Source organism: Hippocampus bargibanti, linkage group LG07 (assembly GCF_051943395.1).
Source record: "Hippocampus bargibanti isolate YZ-2025 linkage group LG07, ASM5194339v1, whole genome shotgun sequence".
Taxonomy (NCBI): Eukaryota; Metazoa; Chordata; class Actinopteri; order Syngnathiformes; family Syngnathidae; genus Hippocampus; species Hippocampus bargibanti.
The window spans coordinates 3,750,997-3,771,616 of record NC_142740.1 but is presented as its reverse complement, the minus strand read 5'-3'; the positions used below and the strand labels follow the sequence as shown (position 1 = coordinate 3,771,616).

The following is a 20,620-nucleotide window of genomic DNA, read 5'->3' as shown; positions in this document are numbered from 1 at the left end:
ATGGAATGGCGTTGGAGGTCGAAGGTCAAAGGGAATTGCTGTTTGGAAATAGAGGCGCATTACATGAGGACTTTAATTAAAGAAATAAACTGTGCTGTAAAATAAAGTTTTATTTACCTTTTTGATGGTCGTTGATGGCTTATGGAAGGAAAGTCACCTTCCATAAGGACTGTTGATAACTTAACCTCTGGTGCTGTTCGGTCGTGTGCTTCCGCCGAAGATCACTCCGCCAGCCGTGGTGGGTGTGTATTATGAAAATAGTGCTTATTATAAGGTTTAATTTTCAGAAATTTGAAGTTTGTAAGACGAAAAGTTTGTAAGATAAGGTGTTTGTAAGTTGAGGTCTCACTGTATTTCCGGGTGGCAAATGCCAAAGCCCAAATATGGCTAATTGCGACTGACGTTAAAGCTAACGAACCATAGGTTCAAGGTGACCTGCTGATTTAATTGTATTATTAAATATTTTTTCACATGTGAAACCGATCAGGATGCTTAGGGTTCAGTGTACACTAAAACAAAAAGATTAACTCATTAACTGTCAGACATGTACAAAAAAGTGTCCACTCCAGTGCCAGGGTTTTTGTCATCGTTACTCAAATTCCAAGACCCACAGAATAGTGAGTTTTAGGACTACATAAACATTCATAGCAGCAGAAGAACCCTTAGACTTTCATCAGAAAAAAAAGAAAATTCCTAAATGATATGGAGTTATGTGAGCTTGAAATGAGGGTGGCTGTTCAAAATACAATGCAATACATACGTATAGTTTAAATAGGGCTTTAACAACAGTTGATTTTGGACCAAAGCCCTGAACATGGAAAAGGGGGAAATTCTGCCCCCTTGTGGAAGGGAAAAAACATTGCCAGTGGCCATGGCCAGCGCTTTACTGGCACCCAAACAGGAAAAAAAATAATATGTTCAATTACCGGGTAAATTCGTGAATGGCAGTGAATGAGTTAATAACACACACACAGACATCCTCCATTTCCACCCACACCCCTCACAATTAAAGGACAACCGACGCCTCCGGACAAGTTGTGTCCATAATTTGTAAAATCATTTCAAATGACTTCTACTGAGTGTATTTTACAAAGATTCCACCGCATATAGCTATATTTTACGTTTTAAGACTCGCGCTGAATATTCAGGAAGTCTTGTTTTTGAGTTGATGACGATGCCTGACGTGACGTCAAGTCTGGAACGCCCCTGACCAAGAAAGCGACACACAATGCATTTTGGGTACTTTGTTTGGTCTGAAAACTTCATGTTGATCCGTGTTGAAGGAAAATACATAAATAACGCGATGGTGAATCGTTGTGTGTTGCACCAAGACTACTATTTGATACTAGTTGACACAAATTCCCATCAGACATATCAGCCCATTTCCAAAGGAGCTTGGGCGCCATCTTGTGCATTTTCTGGGACGCTACCTTGGAGTCCTGATGGCTCCAATTGATCTGGAAAGACTTCTTTAATCGATTGCAAACATTTACGCGTTCCTCTTCAGAAGTATTTGAATCATATTCATCACTGGCTGGCTAACAAGAAAGCATCCTCTCTGAATCTGAAGCCATTGTTTTGATCCTAGAGCAAGGCAAGATGTCCTGGCATGACATCACGAACAAGGGGGCGGTACCTTCTGAAACTTGCCATCTCTGAGGTCATTTTGAAGTAGTTTTGGGAGACTTTAACTCATTTTTATTGGTGTTTTGCATTTGACTAAAAATATCATACTGCGAGTTTTGGGTATTTTAGATGCTATAAAACGTTTTTCTGATTTCAGTTAGGAAACATAAAAATGGTGTCGCTTGTCATTTAATTTATGGACCAATCCACGGGCTACCGGTTGATCACGACTAACTGGTTGGGACGCCTGCTCGAGGCGCTTCATTTATGGACTCAGTCCAACCAGAGTGCTAAGCAGAACAGATGTAAAGATTACCTAATTAAGTATCAAGCTAAAAACAAAAGCTGTGTAAATAACAACGTAACAACATAAATTTTACATTCCATGTTACCACATGAAGACATTTGCTTCTAATTTTGATCCACTTACCAAGAAGCTTACAAAACTCGCACCGAAGCTCATCAGAGGACTTTGACTCCTGCAGAGTGAACACAAGTGAAAGGGACACCGCAGTGAATGCTGAAGCTGAAATCTACAAGCAATAACAGTTTTGGGTACGTTGCAGAGGGGCGTCTTTGGTCTTTAGTATCTTTACCAATTAAATATTTGTTATTTGTAGGGGCTGAATTTTGCAACTATTGAAACAACTATATGTACTGGCTCATGGCCTTACTCAAGGATTAGCTTTTGGCTAAAATTAAAATGTATCATGGTCGATAGTTACCACAGTAATGGCATCTGGAAAGCTGGCTTCTATGATGCCTGTTTATAATCAATTACATACCTGCCAATTTTGGCTAATAGATGCCCTTATTTAATGATTAAAATTACCGTATAAAAAGTGTAGTACGCCGTTGTTTTTTTTTTTAAATAATTTTAAAAAACGCTAACGCGAGCGGAAATGCAGTTTACCGCGCATGCGCACATCATGCATTTATCAATCCGGCCGTACGCAGCGATAAAAACATTATAATTATACTACATTTCATTTATAAGCGCCTTTCAAAACTCTCTTTGGCTGGTTTGCCGTGACAATAGTAGCGATCGGTGGCAGCATTGTCGTTGGCTACCAGCAGTTGAGACGAACTGTATTTGAGCCAAAAAAAATGGTCTTTGTAAGATCGGTTCACAATTTTTATTTTTTTTCCCGTATAAGTTTGTAGTACGCCATACATTATTTGAAATGATAAAAAAACGTATAATATACGATAGAATGAGATGTCTTAACCACAGTTGTGGTATCTGTCATGATGTAATGTGCAAGCTAGCATGTGCTACGTTCTGTGTCTGAAGAATAGGTCTCATGTGGGCGGGGCATAAAACTAAGATTTTATTTAAGATGATAATTGTTTTTTTGTGTTTGTTTTGCTGTTATTCCATGGGGGAAAAAAAATATTTTAAAGACCCACACAAAAATGCCTCACCCACATCCCAACGCACGTCGGGATGTGACGTCACGACGTCAACTTTACATTCAACCGATTCGCCGCATCTATTTGTCAACACGAACGCGCACAGACAATCCACGTTACCTGTATCTTCTGAAAAGCTCGTCGCTCTCCTTAAAACCGTTGTTGAGCAGCATGTTGATGCCCTGCAGCGCCATCTCGGCGTCATCGATGTGCTCGGCCTTCTCTTCCACCTGCTGCTGATGCTGCTTCTGCTGCTCCGGGCCAGCCATCCCTTGCTTGAGTAGTGTTGGAGATAAGAATGAATGATATGGCTAATCGAGGAAAACCGTCAAAAGTAAGTTGCCTTTGACTATTCCATTTTTATTATTTTTTTCTAACGAGCCATCCGCCCATCCATCGCTTCCTCGCCTTGTCCTCCCAGGTCGTGCTGCATCCGGTGCATTACGTAATCAAAACAGTCACGTGACCCGGCGCGAATTACGTCATGACGTTAAGCGGAATCAATGGCGCTTCAATGAACATAAAATACGTTATTGGAATGTAAAAAAGAATATTGTCGTTAAAAAAATAGAACAATAATGTGGACGAAAATGTATAGCTAATGAAACGAATTTACTCTTTTTTTTAATGTACGATGATTAAAGATTGGCGACATGAATGGTGTTTGACATGTGTATGATTTATATTGAATGTAGTTTGCTCATACTTTACAATATTTCTGTATACACACAAGAACAACAAAATTAACTACAGCCGTGCACTTGGTTTGAAAAAAAAAAATGACTCGTACAATAACATTTGAATACTTGAGTAAACTATTGCAAAATTAAACTTGCGTACTAACTGAACTTCTGCTTATCGCAGCTAACGGAAGTAGACAATGTACACAACTTTTTGTAATTATCAATGCGCTAAAACAAGCGAATGTGAGTGTCAAGGGCAACTGGACTTGCTACATTAAAAAATATAAAATAAAAAAGGTGTCATGTTTCAAGAAGAAATACAGTATAGCAGTACAGTAGTCGCTTTTTTTCCACCCATTTAGCCTTCCCACACATTTTAACTCCAACTTTTAGGATTATTATGAGTAATAAATTGTCACGTAACAAACAAAAGACATAACTACAATTACATTTATGAATAAATGTTTGGCTTTGCTAAATGGAATATAATAATAATAATATAATAATAATAGTAGTAATAATAGTAGTAAGATTAATAATAATAATAATAATAATGATAATAATAAGAATAGTAATAATAGTAATATGTAATAATAATAATAGTAGTAAGAATATTAATAATAACAACAACAACAATAACGACAACAACAACAATAATAATGATAATAACAATAATAATAAGAAGAGGAAGAAGAAAAAGAATATTAATAATAATAATAATAATAATAATACATTTCATTTATAAGCGCCTTTCAAAACTCTCAAGGTCACTTTACAGTCACAGGATATTTTTTTTTATCTGTGGGTGAGCAGCGGCAGCCACACGCGTCAGCGTTCACTCAACACGGAAGTAACTCAAATCGATAGAAAGCTAGCCAGCTACCTAATAGATAGCCAATACCCAGCGAGCTAGATAGCTATATAGCTAGCCAGATAGCTAATAGATAGCCAGCCAGCTAGACAATATAGCTAGCTAAAGATCTTTTTAGCTAGCTTTTGTAGTGCTAGATATCTATATCTATGTATTTATCTCTGTATTTATTTAACTATTTATTTAATTACAGTAGTGAAATAGACTTTTTTTTGGCTGTGCCAAATTTAGAAAACATTTTTTCTAGGTACAGTAAAGTCTCGTTATATCGATATCGGATATATCGATAGTCCCGGTTATATCGATACTATTTCTATGCACGCACGGAGAAAATTACATGCGAACAGGGTCGGATATATCGATAGTCCCGGTTATATCAATATTTTTTCGGACTCCCTTGAATATCGATATAACGAGACTTTACTGTATTTTAATATGTGAACATGATGTGAGATATGACGGGGGCGACTTAGCTAGGTCATTGGATACCTAACTAGAAGGTCATTATATACGTACATAGACAAATAGATGGACTGATTAATAGTTAGCAAAATAGCTTTGGAGTTAAAAAAGACTGTAGCATGTGTTAAAAATAGAGAAATGTGTTTGTAGTCTGTTAGTAGGACACATATTCTTTTTGTGTGGATTGTTTTGTTAAGTCTCACGTGCTGATATGACTGAGCACTGCTGATACTTTGAACCATTTTAGAGGGAAAGCAGGGGAGGGGGGTACGCTCGAAGGAACATGAGTGTCCCACGTGATCCAGCTTGACGATGAAAAACACATTTTTGAATGTTTTTCGGCTTCGCAGGCAATGAAGGCAAGCGTGGAACTTGGATCTACTGTGGCAGCGGTGAAGAGCAGCAGAGTGTTTCTGGGTAACCAACAAGTCGGGCCTGCCGTCATCCTAATACGAGATGGTAAAATTCATCAGGTCCTTTATGGTGGGGAAGTTCCAGAGGGTGTGAAGGTAAGATCAATGTGTTAAAAAGGAATGTAATACAGTGATACCTTGGCTTACAAACTTAATTGGTTCCCAGACAGAGTGTATAAATCGAAAAGTGTGTATCCCAAAAATTAATTTCCCATAGGAAACCATTAAAATGAGAATAATCCGTTCCCAGGTCCCCATAAAAGATAATTTTCTACTTTCTAATTTTCTAAGCCTTAAAACTACACAAAATATTCCTTATTTTATGTAGAATAAATGTGCTATGGTATTATAATTAAATAAATAAACTGTACTGTATAATAAAGTGGTTTTATTTACCTTAGTGATGGTCGCTGATGGCTTGATGGAATGGAGTGTCCGGTTTCCTCAGAATTAAACACTTGATGAGGAACGTAACCTTCTTTCACCCTCTTGAGGAATGATCCCTTGTAGGTGCTTTCTCTGCGATCATTTTATCTAGTTCCTCATCAATTGTGTTCTGTTTAGCTGTTTTGATAGCTTTTTACATCAAGTGTACATATGGCTTGTGCGGGTTGTTTGTGGAGCCTGATTGATGGGATATTTTAACCTTGCAGTCTACACTCTGCCTTTGAACTATCAAAGTTGAAACTCTCACTGTCGCCTGCCTGTCTCTTTAATGTTTAAACCACCTCCCCTCACTGCTGCATTCTTGACCAATCACATGGCTTTAACCGAAGACTGGGGGCGGGGAATAGAGGACAAAAACAGTCGGCTGCCATTTTGATGTGAGAAGAACGGGCTCGTTCGCGAACGACACATTACTTATTGCGGCAGCCCCGTGTACGAAAAAAGTTCGTATGCCAAGGTAAAGTTCGTATGCCAAGGTAAAATTTTCATAAATGTAACATTTGTAAACCGAAAAGTTTGTCTGCAGGTGTTGGATGCAGGCGATAGTGTAGTGATGCCAGGAATTGTGGACTGTCACGTCCACGTCAACGAGCCGGGACGTACCTCCTGGGAGGGGTTCTGGACAGCCACTAGGGCAGCGGCAGCGGGAGGTATCACTACCATTGTGGACATGCCCTTGTGAGTCACCTACTTGTCTATCGAGCCGAGACGTGAGATTTCTAGCCCAAGCCCGACCGCTCAAAATGTCAATCATTGCGTTCGGGTCTGGTCGGGCTCGGGTTGGGCGGAGCTTCTCTCTCGCTGATTTTTTTTTTTTTTACGTTTACGAAAATACGTCTGTGTAAGCTCTCAGTCGTACAGGAGTGGTCCATCGATGAAAAGGTTTCTTCAGCCGTCATCTGTACTTCTTTGAAGGTGTCGGTCGGACGTTCCTATGTTGCCTAAGAAGTCGATTGTAGGAATGATCCAAATTGAACCTCACCCCATTAAGGCGATTTAGTGGAGGGTTTTGCTGTTTTATGAAAATAGCTTCTTTTAATCCCCTTTCAAACCATCTATTTTCTTTCGCTAAGATTTTAACCTCATTGTCGTCAAATGTATGGTCGCTAGCTTTTAGGTGCATCTGTACTGCCGATTGAGGCCCACTAGTATTATCCCTGCGATGTTCATAAAGTCTTTTTTTGAGAATTTGTTTAGTCTCCCCAATGTATTGCTCTTTACAATTTTCATTTTTACAACATATTGAATAAACTACATTACTTTGTTTTTCATTTGGCAGCCTATCTTTTGGATGCACTAATTTTTGCCTTCAAGTGTTTATCGGTTTGAAATAAGTAGGAATTTTGTGTTGCCTAAGGACTCGTAGTTTTTCAGGAAAAACTACAACGAGACCTTTGCCAACACAAAAGCAGAGTCTACCACGTCGGCACATTAGGGATATATATAGGGTCAAAACTACCAGCAAAAGATTTTAGTTCGCTGACGAAGCCCCTTGGATAAGAAGCGAAACGTCCGACACCTTCAAAGAAGACCAGATGACGGCTGGAGAAACCTTCTCATCGTTTATAAAAATGTTTACTAAAACGATGTCTGGATACTAAACTAAGGAAGACCTGTTATAAAATACATACTTTAAAGAAAGAAGTATGTTAATTGTTATTTAACTACGAAACGGGAGCGCGCAGCCACCGCACACTGTGTACTCGGCTCTTTCTCAAAGTGCCGCGCTTCTTAAGGACGTACTGTTGCAACTGTGGTGTGTTTATGGCGCAATCCGTCAAAATGACGGACGACCTTAAATTTTCCGTCAACGCTTCAAAAACTCCGTCAAAGATAGAAAATAGTTGGATAACAAAAACTGCACCAAAATATAAAAAAATGTAAATGTTGATAGTCTTGTTTCACTTATATTTCGTTACAAAGACTTTTATTTGTTATTTAAAAAAAATCCTCTCGAGTCCTCACAAATGACGTGAAATTTCGGGTTTGCTTTGAGCTCAGGCTTGGAAAAAATGTGTCCATCCATTCATTCATCTATCCACTATTTTCAAACAGATAATTAAGGACGTACTGTTCCAGCTCTGGTTTGTTTATGGCACAATCCGTCAAAATGACGGACGACCTTAAATTTTCCGTCAACGCTTCAAAAACTTCGTCAAAGATAGAAAATAGTTGGACAATGTCACATGCACGGAAATATAAAATATGTAAATAATAATACATTTCATTTATAAGCGCCTTTCAAGACTCTTAAGGACACTTTATGCAGTCTTGTTTAACTTAGATTTCATTACAAAGGATTTTCATTTGTTATTATAAATCCTCTCGATTCCGCACAAATAACATGAAATTTCATGCTCAGAAATTGAGCATGTGTTCATCCATTCATCCAGCCACTATTTTCAAACAGTTAATTAGTAACTCTACACTAATAATCCTTTCAACTATGTACCTAACACAGCACATAATCCGTTTATTCCAGAAACAGCTTCCCTCCCACGACCACGTTGGCTAATTTCCAGGAGAAATTGCGCGAGACTTCCGGTAAATGCTTCGTGGACATAGCCTTTTGGGGTGGCGTGATTCCCGGAAATCAGGTAAAGTCGGGAGTGGGGGACTCAACCCAACATGGCGCAGTGTGATACTGTATAAATGTCTAATTGCCAAATATGCGACAGTAACTGTGGTACATGTATAAGAAAATTCAAGACACTGCCAAGTCGTCATTCGCTGTATGTAAAAATACAACCGAGACAGTTATACGTGTCAACAGGCCGTATTTGGCCGTTTTATGTATGATTTCTCACATTTTTAGACGGTACTACATACAAGAAAGATTGTACAGGAAACACACAAAAATGTTAAATATAATTTTGAGATATTTTCGATTTAGTTTTCGTCATTAAATATTAGCAGTAATGTTATTTATAACAAATATCGCTACTCGTAAAAAGCGAAGTCGACCACCGAGAAAACAAGTCCGAGAACAAACAAAAGTTCCGAGAAGACAAGTTCCGGTCAAGTAGAATTTTTATTTAAAAATCAGTTGAATTAAACATTTTACCGTATTTTTTACGCCGTAATATCATTCATATTTTTATAAACACTGTGCAACGCAAGAACACAACTTGAAATTATTTATTTTGCTGTGGTCAAATTCAATTTGTCCATAGCAAAAAAAGCTACAATGCTCCACAACAAAGACCATACTTGATTATTGCGAGAAAACTATTGATGTTTATATGTGAAATTTTGTTCATAAAATTGCGCAATGAAATATTACACACGCGTGTTTTTTTTTTCTCAATAAATAAGAAAAAAATTGACACATTAGAAAGGTAACAGTGTCTCCCGGGTTGACAGATATGTTTAAACTGATAATATCAAACTTTCTCCTTAAAGTTAGAACTTCAGCCCATGATCCAGGCCGGAGTAGCTGGCTTCAAGTGCTTCCTAATCCACAGTGGGGTGGATGAGTTCCCTCACGTGAGCCACGGAGATCTGCTTGCCGCCTTGGAGCAGCTGAGAGGAACAGGAACTGTTTTGTTGGTATGGAGCTAATCAGATGGCGCAACCACTACTATTTGAAACAGTAGTTAAAGGACAACCGACACCATTTTTTTTGTTTCCTAACTGACATCAGAAAAACATTTTATAGCATCTAAAATAACCAAAACACACAGGTTGATCTTTTTAGTCAAATGCAAAACACCAATAAAAATGAGTTAAAGTGTCCCAAAACTACCTCAAAATCAGAAAGTCCCGCCCCCTTGTTCGTGACGTCACGCCAGGACGTCTTGCCTTGCTCTAGAATCAAAACAATGGCTTCAGATTCGGAGAAGATGCTTTCTTGTTACTCATCCAGTTATGAATATGATTCAAATAGTTCTAAAGAGGAAAGCATAAATGTTTGCAATCGATTAAAGAAGTCCTTCCGTGTCATTTTGAGGCGTCTGGACTGCAATGTAGCGTCCCAGAAAATGCACAAGATGGCGCCCAAGCTCCGTTGGAAATGGGCTGATTTGTCTGATGGGAATTTGTGTCAACTAGTATCAAATAGTAGTCTTGGTGCATCGCACAATGATTCACCATCGCGTTATTTATGCGTTTTCCTTCTAATTTCGCCATCAACACGAAGTTTTCAGACCAAAGTACCCAAAATGCATTGCGTGTCGCTTTCTCGGTCAGGGGGCGTTCCCTCCGTGACGTCACTTCTGGCATCGTCATCAATTCGAAAACAAGACTTCCTGAATATTCAGCGTGAGTCTTAAAACGTAAAATATAGCTATATGTGGTGGAATCTTTGTAAAATACGCTCAGTAGAAGTCATTTCAAGTGATTTTACAAATTATGGACACAACTTGTCCAAAGGTGTCGGTTGTCCTTTAACTTTTTCCAGCTAGCTTAACTGAACGACTTGACTGTTTTCCACAGTTAGTGTTCGCTTGAGTTACACTTAGCTTTAGTTTGCTATTCCAACCACTGCGCAACTGCATTTTACGTACAGCTAGCATTAGCCATCTAAATCGACAATGCGACACCTGTATTTTCGTCATTCAATTAGCACGTTATTATGAAAACAAAAAGCTTTTTTTATTGAAATGTCACTCCCTGATTCTTCTTTGTCAGTTTCACGCTGAGAAGGAAGTTCAACTGACCGATGAGAACAATGGTGGTAAGATTCTATCTACTATTATGACTAGCTTTCTATCTATTTGTCTTACTGTTTTATTTTAGTTACTTCCGGGTTGAGTGAACGCTGGCGCGTGTGGCTGCCGCTGCTCACCCACAGAAAAACTTATCCTGTGACTGTGAAGTGACCTTGAGAGTTTTGAAAGGCGCTTATAATTCAAATGTATTATTATTATTATTATTATGAAAATCTGTGACAGAATTCTTTATTACAGTTTAAACTATCATAACTTTCTCAATTTTTGGCAGATCTTAAGTAAGGTCCCATTGTAAAGCTTTTGAAATTCTAAACAAGAACAGACAACACAAGAAAAGATTAAAAATATAAATTAGCAAATATCAACGATCGAATGCAGGCAGATTTTCGTCAGAAATCCAAAATGGCTGTCACTGAATACTAGGACAGAAAAATTGCCAGCTCTAGAAATACATATGCTAATGCTTCTTTTTGCTTGAAACTTGGCAGTTATGGAGCAAAATATATATTCTACCACTTCTATGTGTTATCGAAATACAACTTACTCACCTTTATAAACTGTAATGTTAGCAAAAAGTGTGTGAACTTCAATAAATTTTCTTCCCCGTTTCTCGTTGTCATATTCGGAAATTTCAAAAAACAGCATGGAGGGAAACGTGTGTAATATGTCATCATAAACTGCATAGCTTGGAAAATCCCATGAAAAACGAATACGTACTTCACAAAAATGCAATGATATACGACTGCGAGTACAGAGCGCGCTCGCTTCACTGGACAGAAACAATCGCGGTGGAATATAGGTCACTGTAGCGTACCTACAACACGCTAGTTACCTAGCCTGCTACCAACTTATTCATCTTAATAGATAGTTTAGATTCCCAAATAAAGGCTAGCTAGCTACCTTAATTCTAGCTAGCATGTCAACTAACGCTCGATTTCGCACGGTATAGTATTTGGCTCAGTCGTTGCCCATCTTACTATTATATTATATTATATTATATTATATTATCACAATTTGGATTTATTGTATATATGTAGACCAATTCAAGCGAAGAACATGAACCAGGAGAAGAAAAACAACTTTGATCCAACAATTAAGTTGACTTGTATTCGCATCAGATCCTCAGCAATATGACACCTTCCTGCAGTCCAGACCCGACATCATGGAGGTGGAAGCCATCCGCAGTGTGGTCCAACTTTGCACCGAATACCAGTGAGCCAATCACTTTGACACTAAGAAACACTGAACTCTTTAATTATTTATCACAGGGATTTATTATCGGGCCACCTGCAGTATAAATGTATGTTCGCTTTAAAGGACAACCGATGTCACTTTTTTGTTTTATAACTGACGACAGAAAAACGTTTTATAGCATCTAAAATACCCAAAACATGCAGTATGATATTTTTAGTCAAATGCAAAACACCAATAAAAATGACTTAAAGCGTCCGAAATCTGCCAAAAAAAATTGAGCTGCGAATTGAGCATTTTTAAGAAAGTCCCGTCCCCAGTTCGTGACATCACGCCAAGACGTCTTGCATTGCTTGAGAATCAAAACAATGGCTTCAGATTCGGAGAAGATGCTTTCTTGTGACACATCCAGTTATGAATATGATTCAAATAGTTCTGAAGAGGAAAGCATACATGTTTGCAATCCATTAAAGAATTTATTTTTGCCATTTTGAGGCAATATTGGGGGAAAATCTCTCACCCAAAAAAAGAGGCACAAAATGGCGACCTCCTGTGGCCACCTCCGTTTTCCACAGACTGATAAATTCCTTATATGGAGCTTGGACGCCCTCTTCTGGCCTCCTGGCGGCTTTTGAGTGCAACACGAGGTCCCCAGACCAAACAAGTACAGCAAAATACATTGACGTGATGGAAGGACCGCTACAATGCGTCTTTTTTACTGTAAAGGGCGGTCCTTTAGTGACGTCACGTACGGACTCGTCACCAACTCAAAAACAAGGCTGAGCGTATTTGACAAAGATTCCACCACATATAACTATATTTTACGTTTTAAGACTTGCACTGAATATTCAGGAAGTCTTTTTTCGAATTGATGACCATCCCCTACGTGACGTCACATTTGGAACGCCGCCTGACCGAGAAAGCGACACACAATGCATTTTGCGGTACTTTGTTTGGTCTGAAAACTTCGTGTTGATGGCGAAATTAGAAGGAAAACATAAATAACGCCATGGTGAATCGTTGTGTGTTGCACCAAGACTATTATTTGATATTCGCTGACACAAATTCCCAGCAGACTTCTTTAATCGATTGCAAACATTTATGCTTTCCTATTCAGAACTATTTGAATCATATTCATAACTGGATGAGTAACAAGAAAGCATCTTCTCTGAATCTGAAGCCGTTGTTTTGATTCTGGAGCAAGTCATCACGAATAAGGGGGCGGGACCTTCTGGAACTGACCACTTCCGGGTTCAAGTTGAAGTAGTTTTTGGACACTTTAACTCATTTTTATTGTTTTGCATTTGACTAAAAATATCAGCCTGTGCGTTTTGGGTATTTTAGATGCTATAAAACGTTTTTCTGGTGTCAGTTAAAAAACAAAAAAAATGGTGTCGGTTGTCCTTTAAACTCTTCATTTGTCACTCTTACTTGAGACTTATTGTAAACCTGACACATGGAATAAAATTGAATTAAACATTCAGCTGTTAAAGCGCTATATAAATCAATATTTGTTGGATTGAATTGGATTTGCCTTTATTAGTCTCGCAGTGGAGAAATATACATTTCACAGCAGCAAAGTTATGAAAGGAATAAAAGTAGTAAAACAAAATAAAGGAGCTGCTGGAAAGGCAGCCACTCTCGCGGCGCCGTCTTCAAGTCAAAAGTCAGTCGCTGCTGTTTTACACCCATTGGCAAATCACCCTGATTGATTGATTGATATGGAATCTATTTGCTATCTTGCTATCTATCTCGCTGGTTGGCGATCTAGCTGGCTAGCTATTTATCTATCTATTTGCTATCTATTTACTGTCTATTCGCTATACGGCTGGCTATCGAGCTATTTTGCTGCCTATCTCGCTGGCTTCCTTGCTGGCTACTGAGCTGGCTATCTATTTGCTATCTATTTGCTGTCTATTAGCTATCTGGCTGGCTATATGCTCTTTAGCTAGCTATCTATTAGCTATATAGCTAACTAGTTATTTATTAGCTATCTAGCTATCTATTTGCTAATTATTAGCTATCTAGCTTGCTATCTGTTAGCTATTTATTAAGTAGCTAGCTTTCTATCTGTTTGAGTGACTTCCGGGTTGAGTGAATGCTGGCGCGTGTGGCTGCCGCTGCTCACCCACAGAAAAAAAACTTTTCCTGTGACTGTAAAGTGACCTTGAGAGTTTTGATAGGCGCTTACAAATGAAATGTATTATTATTATTATTATTATTATTATTATTATTATTAGTAGTAGTAGTAGTAGTAGTAGTATTATTATTATTATTCTAAAAGAATTGTACTGTATTGTATTTCAAATTTAAACACCAGAGGTTCACACAATCACAAAAATCAAACGTAAGCTAGCTTAATGCTAACATATAATAAAGAAACAAATAATAGACGGTGTGTGTTTTTTTTATTCTTTAGGGTACGGTGCCACGTGGTCCACTTGTCTTCATCCCTGGCACTTCCAGTCATCCTAGAAGCCAAGAAGGCCGGGACCCCCCTAACGGTGGAGACCACCCACCATTACCTGAACCTGAGTGCAGAAGACGTACCAGCTGGAGCCACGGAGTTCAAGTGTTGCCCGCCAATCAGATCGGCTCAAAATCAGGTCAAAAGCAGAATGTCAATGCTACTCCGTTTATTTGTTTCCTTTCTCGCTCTTATCCTTATACCCACTCTTCTTCCTCTATTGGCTTTTCACAACTATTTTCTTCTTCACCTGTTTTTTTCCCTCATTAACTCATTCGCTGCCATACAATGTACAAAAAATGTGTGCACTCCCGTGCCAGGGTTTTTGTCATTGTAGCCACAAAATATTGAGTTTTAGGACCACATAAACATTCAATGCAGCGTAAGAAACCTTAGACTCTCTTCTTTCATCAGAAAAAAAGTTAATTCCTAAATTATATGAGTCTGGAGTTATATGAGCTCGAAATGGGAGTGGCTGTCCAAACTACAATGCAATACATACATATTGGTTTATATAGCACTTTAACAACAGTGGAAGCTGGAACATGGACAAAAGGGGAAATGCTGCCCCCTTGTGGAAAGGAAAAAAAACATAGCTAGAGGTCATGGCCAGCGCTTTATCGGCACCCAAGCATGAAAAAACAAAACCCAAACAAATTCAGGAATGGTGCTCTATGTCATATTTTCAATTCCCGATTGAGAGGTCATGGCCAGCGCTTTATCGGCACCCAAGCATGAAAAAACAAAACCCAAACAAATTCAGGAATGGCGCTCTATGTCATATTTTCAATTCCCGATTGAATTTTTCAATTGAATGAGTTAATGTAAAATTCAATATTTATCGATAAATCGACAAAATAATTGAGAGATCAAATAATAAACTGCCAGACAAAAAGTGTGTCCACTGCAGTGCCAGGGTTTTAGTCATTTTCATTCAAATTGCAGGACCCACAGAATATGATAAACGCTGGTGCGTGTGGCTGCCGCTGCTCACCCGCAGAAAAAATATCCTGTGACTGTAAAGTGTCCTTGAGAGTTTTGAAAGGTGCTTTTTAATGAAATGTATTATTATTATCATTATTATAAACATTCAATGCAGCGTAGGAAACCGTAAACTCTCTTCTTTCATCAGAAAAAAAAGAGTTAATTCCTAAGTTATATGAGTCAGGAGTTATAGGAGCTTGAAATGAGTAAAACAAGAAAAACAAAACCCGAACATATTTGGAAATGGCGCTGTACGTCATATTTTCAATTCGTGAATGAGTTAATTTTCTTCTGACTTCATTTCCCCTCTCTGTCTTCATATTCCTTAATAATAATAATAATAATAATAATAATAATAATAATAATAATAATCCATTTCATTTCTAAGCGCCTTTCAAAACTCTCAAGGTCACTTTACAGTCACAAGATATGTTTTTCTGTGGGTGAGCAGCGGCAGCCACACGCGCCAGCGTTCACTCAACCCGGACTAACTCAAATAGATAGAAAGTTAGCTAGCTAGCTAATAGATAACGAATAGATAGATAGCTAGTTAGATAGCGAATAGATAGCAAATAGATAGCAAATAGAGCAAATACAGTAAAGTCTCGTTATATCGATATCGGTTATATCGCTATCGGTTATATCGATAGTCCCGCTTATTACGATACTAATTCTATGCACGCACGGAGAAAATTACATGCGCGCAGGGTCGGATATATCGATAGTCCCGGTTATATCGATATTTTTCGGACTCCCTTGAATATCGATATAACGAGACTTTACTGTAGTATTCTTTCAGTCTAAATTTAATTCTTTTTCTTCAGTGTCTTTCTCCTTTTCGTGTTTCTGTGTAATGCTCTGTTAGTCATCTACACTGACGATTTGTTTTCATGCCTTTACTCTGTCACTTATTACAAAATATATAAAGGTGCGTGTGTGTGTGTGTGTGTGTGTGTGTGTGTGTGTGTGTGTGTGTGTGTGTGTGTGTGTGTGTGTGTGTGTGTGTGTGTGTGTGTGTGTGTGTGTGTGTGTGTGTGTGTGTGTGTGTGTGTGTGTAAATGATTACTTTTCCCCGCAGGATCATTTATGGGCAGCGCTTAAGGCGGGCCACATAGACATGGTGGTGTCGGACCACTCCCCCTGCACGGCTGACCTTAAGAAATTGGAAACTGGAGACTTTACTGAGGCTTGGGGAGGGATTTCGTCTCTCCAGTTTGGTAATACAGTAAAGTCTCGTTATATCGATATCGGATATAACGATAGTACCGGTTATATCGATACTATTTCTTTGCACGCACGGAGAAAATTACATGCAAACAGGGTCGGATATATCAATAGTCCTGGTTATATCGATATTTTTTCGGACTCCCTTGAATATCGATATAACGAGACTTTACTGTAACAGCAACAGATGCGTTTCAGAAGCCGTTGAACATTAAAAAACAAAGTTTCAATAAATATACTTGTACAGTGATACCTTGGTTTACGAAACCCTTGGTTTACGAAACCCTTGGCTTACGAACTTTTCGGTTAACGAACGTTAGATTTATGAAAATTGTACTTTGGCATACGAACTATTTTTCGGGATACACACGGAGCTGCCACAATGAGTGATGTGTCGTTCGTGAACGAGCCCGTTCTCCTTACAAGAAAATGGCAGTCGGCTTGTTTTGTTATTACGTGGTTAAAGCCACGGGATTGGTCAAGAACGCAGCAGTGAGGGAGGGGTTTACAGACAGAGAGAGAGAGACTGAAGCCATTCTCCAAAAAAGAAAATGGCTGCCGACATTTTTTTTGTTCTCTATTCCCCGCCCCCAGTCTTTGGTTAAAGCCATGTGATTGGTCAAGAACGCAGCAGTGAGAGGAGGTGGTTTGAACATTAAAGAGACAGGCAGACGACAGAGAGAGAGTGACAAAATGGATAGAAAACTGAAATTTAGAATCACTTCAACTTTGACAGTTCCAAGGCAGAGTGTAGACTGCAAGGTTAAAATTCCCATCAATCAGGCTCCACAAATAACCCGCACAAGCCATCTGTACAACTGATGCAAAAAGCTATCAACCCAGCTAAACTGAACACAATTGATGAGGAACTAGATAAAATTATCACAAAGAAAGCACCTACAAGGAATCATTCCTCGAGATGGTGAAAGCAGAAGGCTATGTTCTTCATCAAGTGTTTAATGCTGATGAAAGCGGCCACTCCATTCCATCAAGCCATCAACGACCATCACAAAGGTAAATGAAACGACTTTATTATCCAGGTCAGTTTATTTCTTTAATTATAATACCATATCACATTTATTATACGTAAAATATGGTATATTTTGTGTAGTTTCAAGGCTTAGAAAATTAGAAAGTAGAAAATTCTGTTTTATGGGGACCTGGGAACGGATTATTCTAATTTGAATGGTTTCCTATGGAAAATTAATTTTTGGGAAACACACTTTTCGCCTTACACACTCTGTCTGGAAACCAATTAAGTTCGTAAGCCAAGGTATCACTGTAGTTATAAAATATAGTTATTTATGACCCTTGTGTGATTTATGACCTATATGTAATTTATGACACGGCAACTACAAAAATGTAAAAAATTAATACCAAACATTTATGACTATATTTGTTATTGGTCAGGCTTGCCTCTGTTTTGGACCTCGGCCAGTCAAAAGGGCTTTCAATTCGGCGATGCGGTGCGCCTCCTGTGCCAGAACACGGCTCGGCTGTGCGGCCTTGGACAGCGGAAGGGAAGCCTAGCATCGGGCTACGACGCTGATCTGGTTATCTGGGACTCTGAGAGAGAATTTGAGGTTTGCATTGAGATTGTTTTTTTTTTTTCAGATTCCAAAAAGTGCTTCAGGTGGCTCTCTTATGGTCATTACTACCTATTTGCTAACCATTAGCTAAAGGGCTATCTATTAGCTATGTCCTTGAGAGTTTGAAGGGGCGTTTGTAGATGCATTGTATTATTATTATTATTATTATTATTATTATTATTATTATTATTATTATTAGCTAGCTTGCTTTCTATCTATTTGAGTTACTTCCGGGTTGAGTGAATGCTGTCGCGTGTGGCTGCCGCTGCTCACCCACAGAAAACCTGATACTGTGACTGTAAAGTGTCCTTGAGAGTTTTGAAAGGCTGGCTACCTTGCTAGCTATGTAGCTGGCTACCGAGCTAGCTATCTATTTGCTAGCTATTCGCTATCTAACCAGCTATCTGGCTACCTAGCTAGCTATCTCTTTGCTATCGATTCGCTATCTAACTAGCTAGCTGGCTACCTAGCTAGCTTTCTATTTGCTATCTATTCGCTATTTAACTAGCAAGCTAGATAGCTATAAGCTATCTATCAGCTAGCTATCCAACTTTCTATTTGAATTATTCCGGGTTGAGTTGTCGCTGGCGCATGTGGCAGCCGCTGCTCACCCGCAGAAAAAAACTGATTCTGTGACGGTAAAGTGACCTTCAGAGTTTTGAAAGGCTCGCTACCTAGCTAGCTATATATTTGCTATCTATTCGCTATCTAACTAGCTAGCTAGCTATTTTCTATTGATTCGCTAGAGGAAATGGCTGGTTTGTCATCTGGGAATTTGTGTAAACTTACACCTTCTTTATGCGTGTTATCGCAATTGGTTGCCACACAACGATTCACCATCGCGTTATTGATGTAGTTTTGCTTTTGATTTGGATTGGATTGGATATGCCTTTATTAGTCTCACAGTGGAGAAATTTACATTTCACAGCAGCAAAGTGATGAAAGGAATGAAAGTAGAAAAACGAAATACATGAGCTGCTGGAAAGGCAGCCACTCTCGCGGCGCCGTCTTGAAGTCAAAAGAACAAAAAAAAAAAAACTAAATAACAAATAATATGACAGCATAGAGACAATATGACAAAACAAAGACACAGAGAGACATTCATTCTTCAGGACTTGCTGTACCCTCTTTGTGATGACATGAAACAGTTCTAGATGAAAGAGGAGAGGATCAAAGCGTCTTTCCACCAGTGGATCAGGGACATCATGGTGGAATGTGCACGTCGACTACAAGCTAAATGTTGATTTTTTTTTTTTTTTGATCAACACGGTGTTTTCAGATGAAAAAAAGTACCCAAAATGCATTGTGTATCGCTTTCTCCGTCAAGGGTGTTCTCTCCGCGACGTCACTTCTGGCATCTGCATCAACTTGAAAATAAGACTTCATGTATATTCAGCGCGAGTTTTAAAACGTAAAATACAGTGAGACCTCAACTTACGAACTTAATTGGTTCCCAGACAGAGTGTGTAAGGCGAAAAGTGTGTATCTCAAAAAAAAAAATCCCATAGGAAACCATTAAAATGGGAATAATCCGTTCCCGGGTTTCCATAAAATATACTTTTCAACTAAATAAGCCTTAAAACTACACACAACATACCTTATTCTATGTATAATAAATATGCTATTGTATTGTAATGAAAGAAATACACTGGATTGTATCATAAAGTCACTTTATTTACATTTGTGATGGTCATTGGTGGCTTGATGGAATGGTGTTGGAGGTCGAAGATCAAAGGGAATTGCTGTTTGGAAAGAGAGGCACATTACATGAGGACTGTAATTAAGGAAATAAACTGTGCTGTAAAATAAAGTTTTATTTACCTTTTTGATGGTCGTTGATGGCTTATGGAAGGAAAGTCACCTTCCATAAGGACTGTTGGTAACTTAACCTCTGGTGCTGTTCGGTCGTGTGCTTCCGCCGAAGATCACTCCGCCAGCCGTGGTGGGTGTGTATTATGAAAATAGTGCTTATTATAAGGTTTAATGTTCATAAATTTGACGTTTGTAAGACGAAAAGTTTGTAAGTTAAGGTGTTTGTAAGTTGAGGTCTCACTGTATCGCTATATGCGGTGGAATCTTTGTCAAATGCGCTCAGTAGAAGTCATTCCACGTGATTTTACAAATTATGGACGCAACTTATCCGGAGGCGTCGGTTGTCCTTTAGCATTATATGAGGGTTCAAATAGATAAATAACCACACCAAAAAAAACGTTCTAGTCAACTCAGGACATCAATTTAGTTGTATTTCAAGTACCCAAAGCTTTGTTTCTTTGTGTTGCAGATTAAAAAAGAAGGCATACATCATAAAAACAAGGTAGGAGACTACCGACAATCCATCACATATTTATCTGCTAGTCCCCCGACACACCAACGTTTTGATACGATGTGTGCGTGTGTGTGTTTAGATAACACCGTACCTTGGGATGTCGCTCCGAGGTGTGGTGAGGTCGACCATTTTGAGGGGCATCTGGTGTATCATGACGGCTCCTTCAGTGCAGAGCCCCTGGGGAAGACCGTCCTCATACCTTCGAGGACCACCCCTCATGATGATGCGTGAAGAGCAAGGATGAAGGAATGAAA

General features: G+C 38.8%; 2 protein-coding genes across 2 annotated transcripts in view; one reads left to right on the top strand and one right to left on the bottom strand.

Moving 5' to 3' along the window:
- The window catches only part of LOC148895160 (tetratricopeptide repeat protein 39C-like), a 12,194-nt gene extending 8,886 nt beyond the window's left edge, over positions 1 to 3,308 (bottom strand). Inside the window, exons 1-2 of the mRNA XM_089001179.1 lie at positions 3,160 to 3,308; positions 2,057 to 2,105 (exon numbers count right to left, since the gene is read on the bottom strand). Coding sequence (XP_088857305.1) covers positions 2,057 to 2,105; positions 3,160 to 3,308 — 198 coding nt within the window. The remainder of the gene's footprint in view (positions 1 to 2,056; positions 2,106 to 3,159) is intronic.
- Positions 3,234 to 20,620, top strand: LOC148895159 (allantoinase, mitochondrial). Its single transcript, XM_089001180.1, is given in 13 exon segments — positions 3,234 to 3,373; positions 5,406 to 5,564; positions 6,442 to 6,593; positions 8,398 to 8,512; positions 9,318 to 9,464; positions 10,545 to 10,590; positions 11,704 to 11,797; positions 14,196 to 14,382; positions 16,306 to 16,444; positions 17,862 to 18,034; positions 20,322 to 20,354; positions 20,446 to 20,503; positions 20,506 to 20,620. Coding segments are annotated over 13 exon segments (1,431 nt in total). The 5' UTR covers positions 3,234 to 3,337; the 3' UTR covers positions 20,598 to 20,620.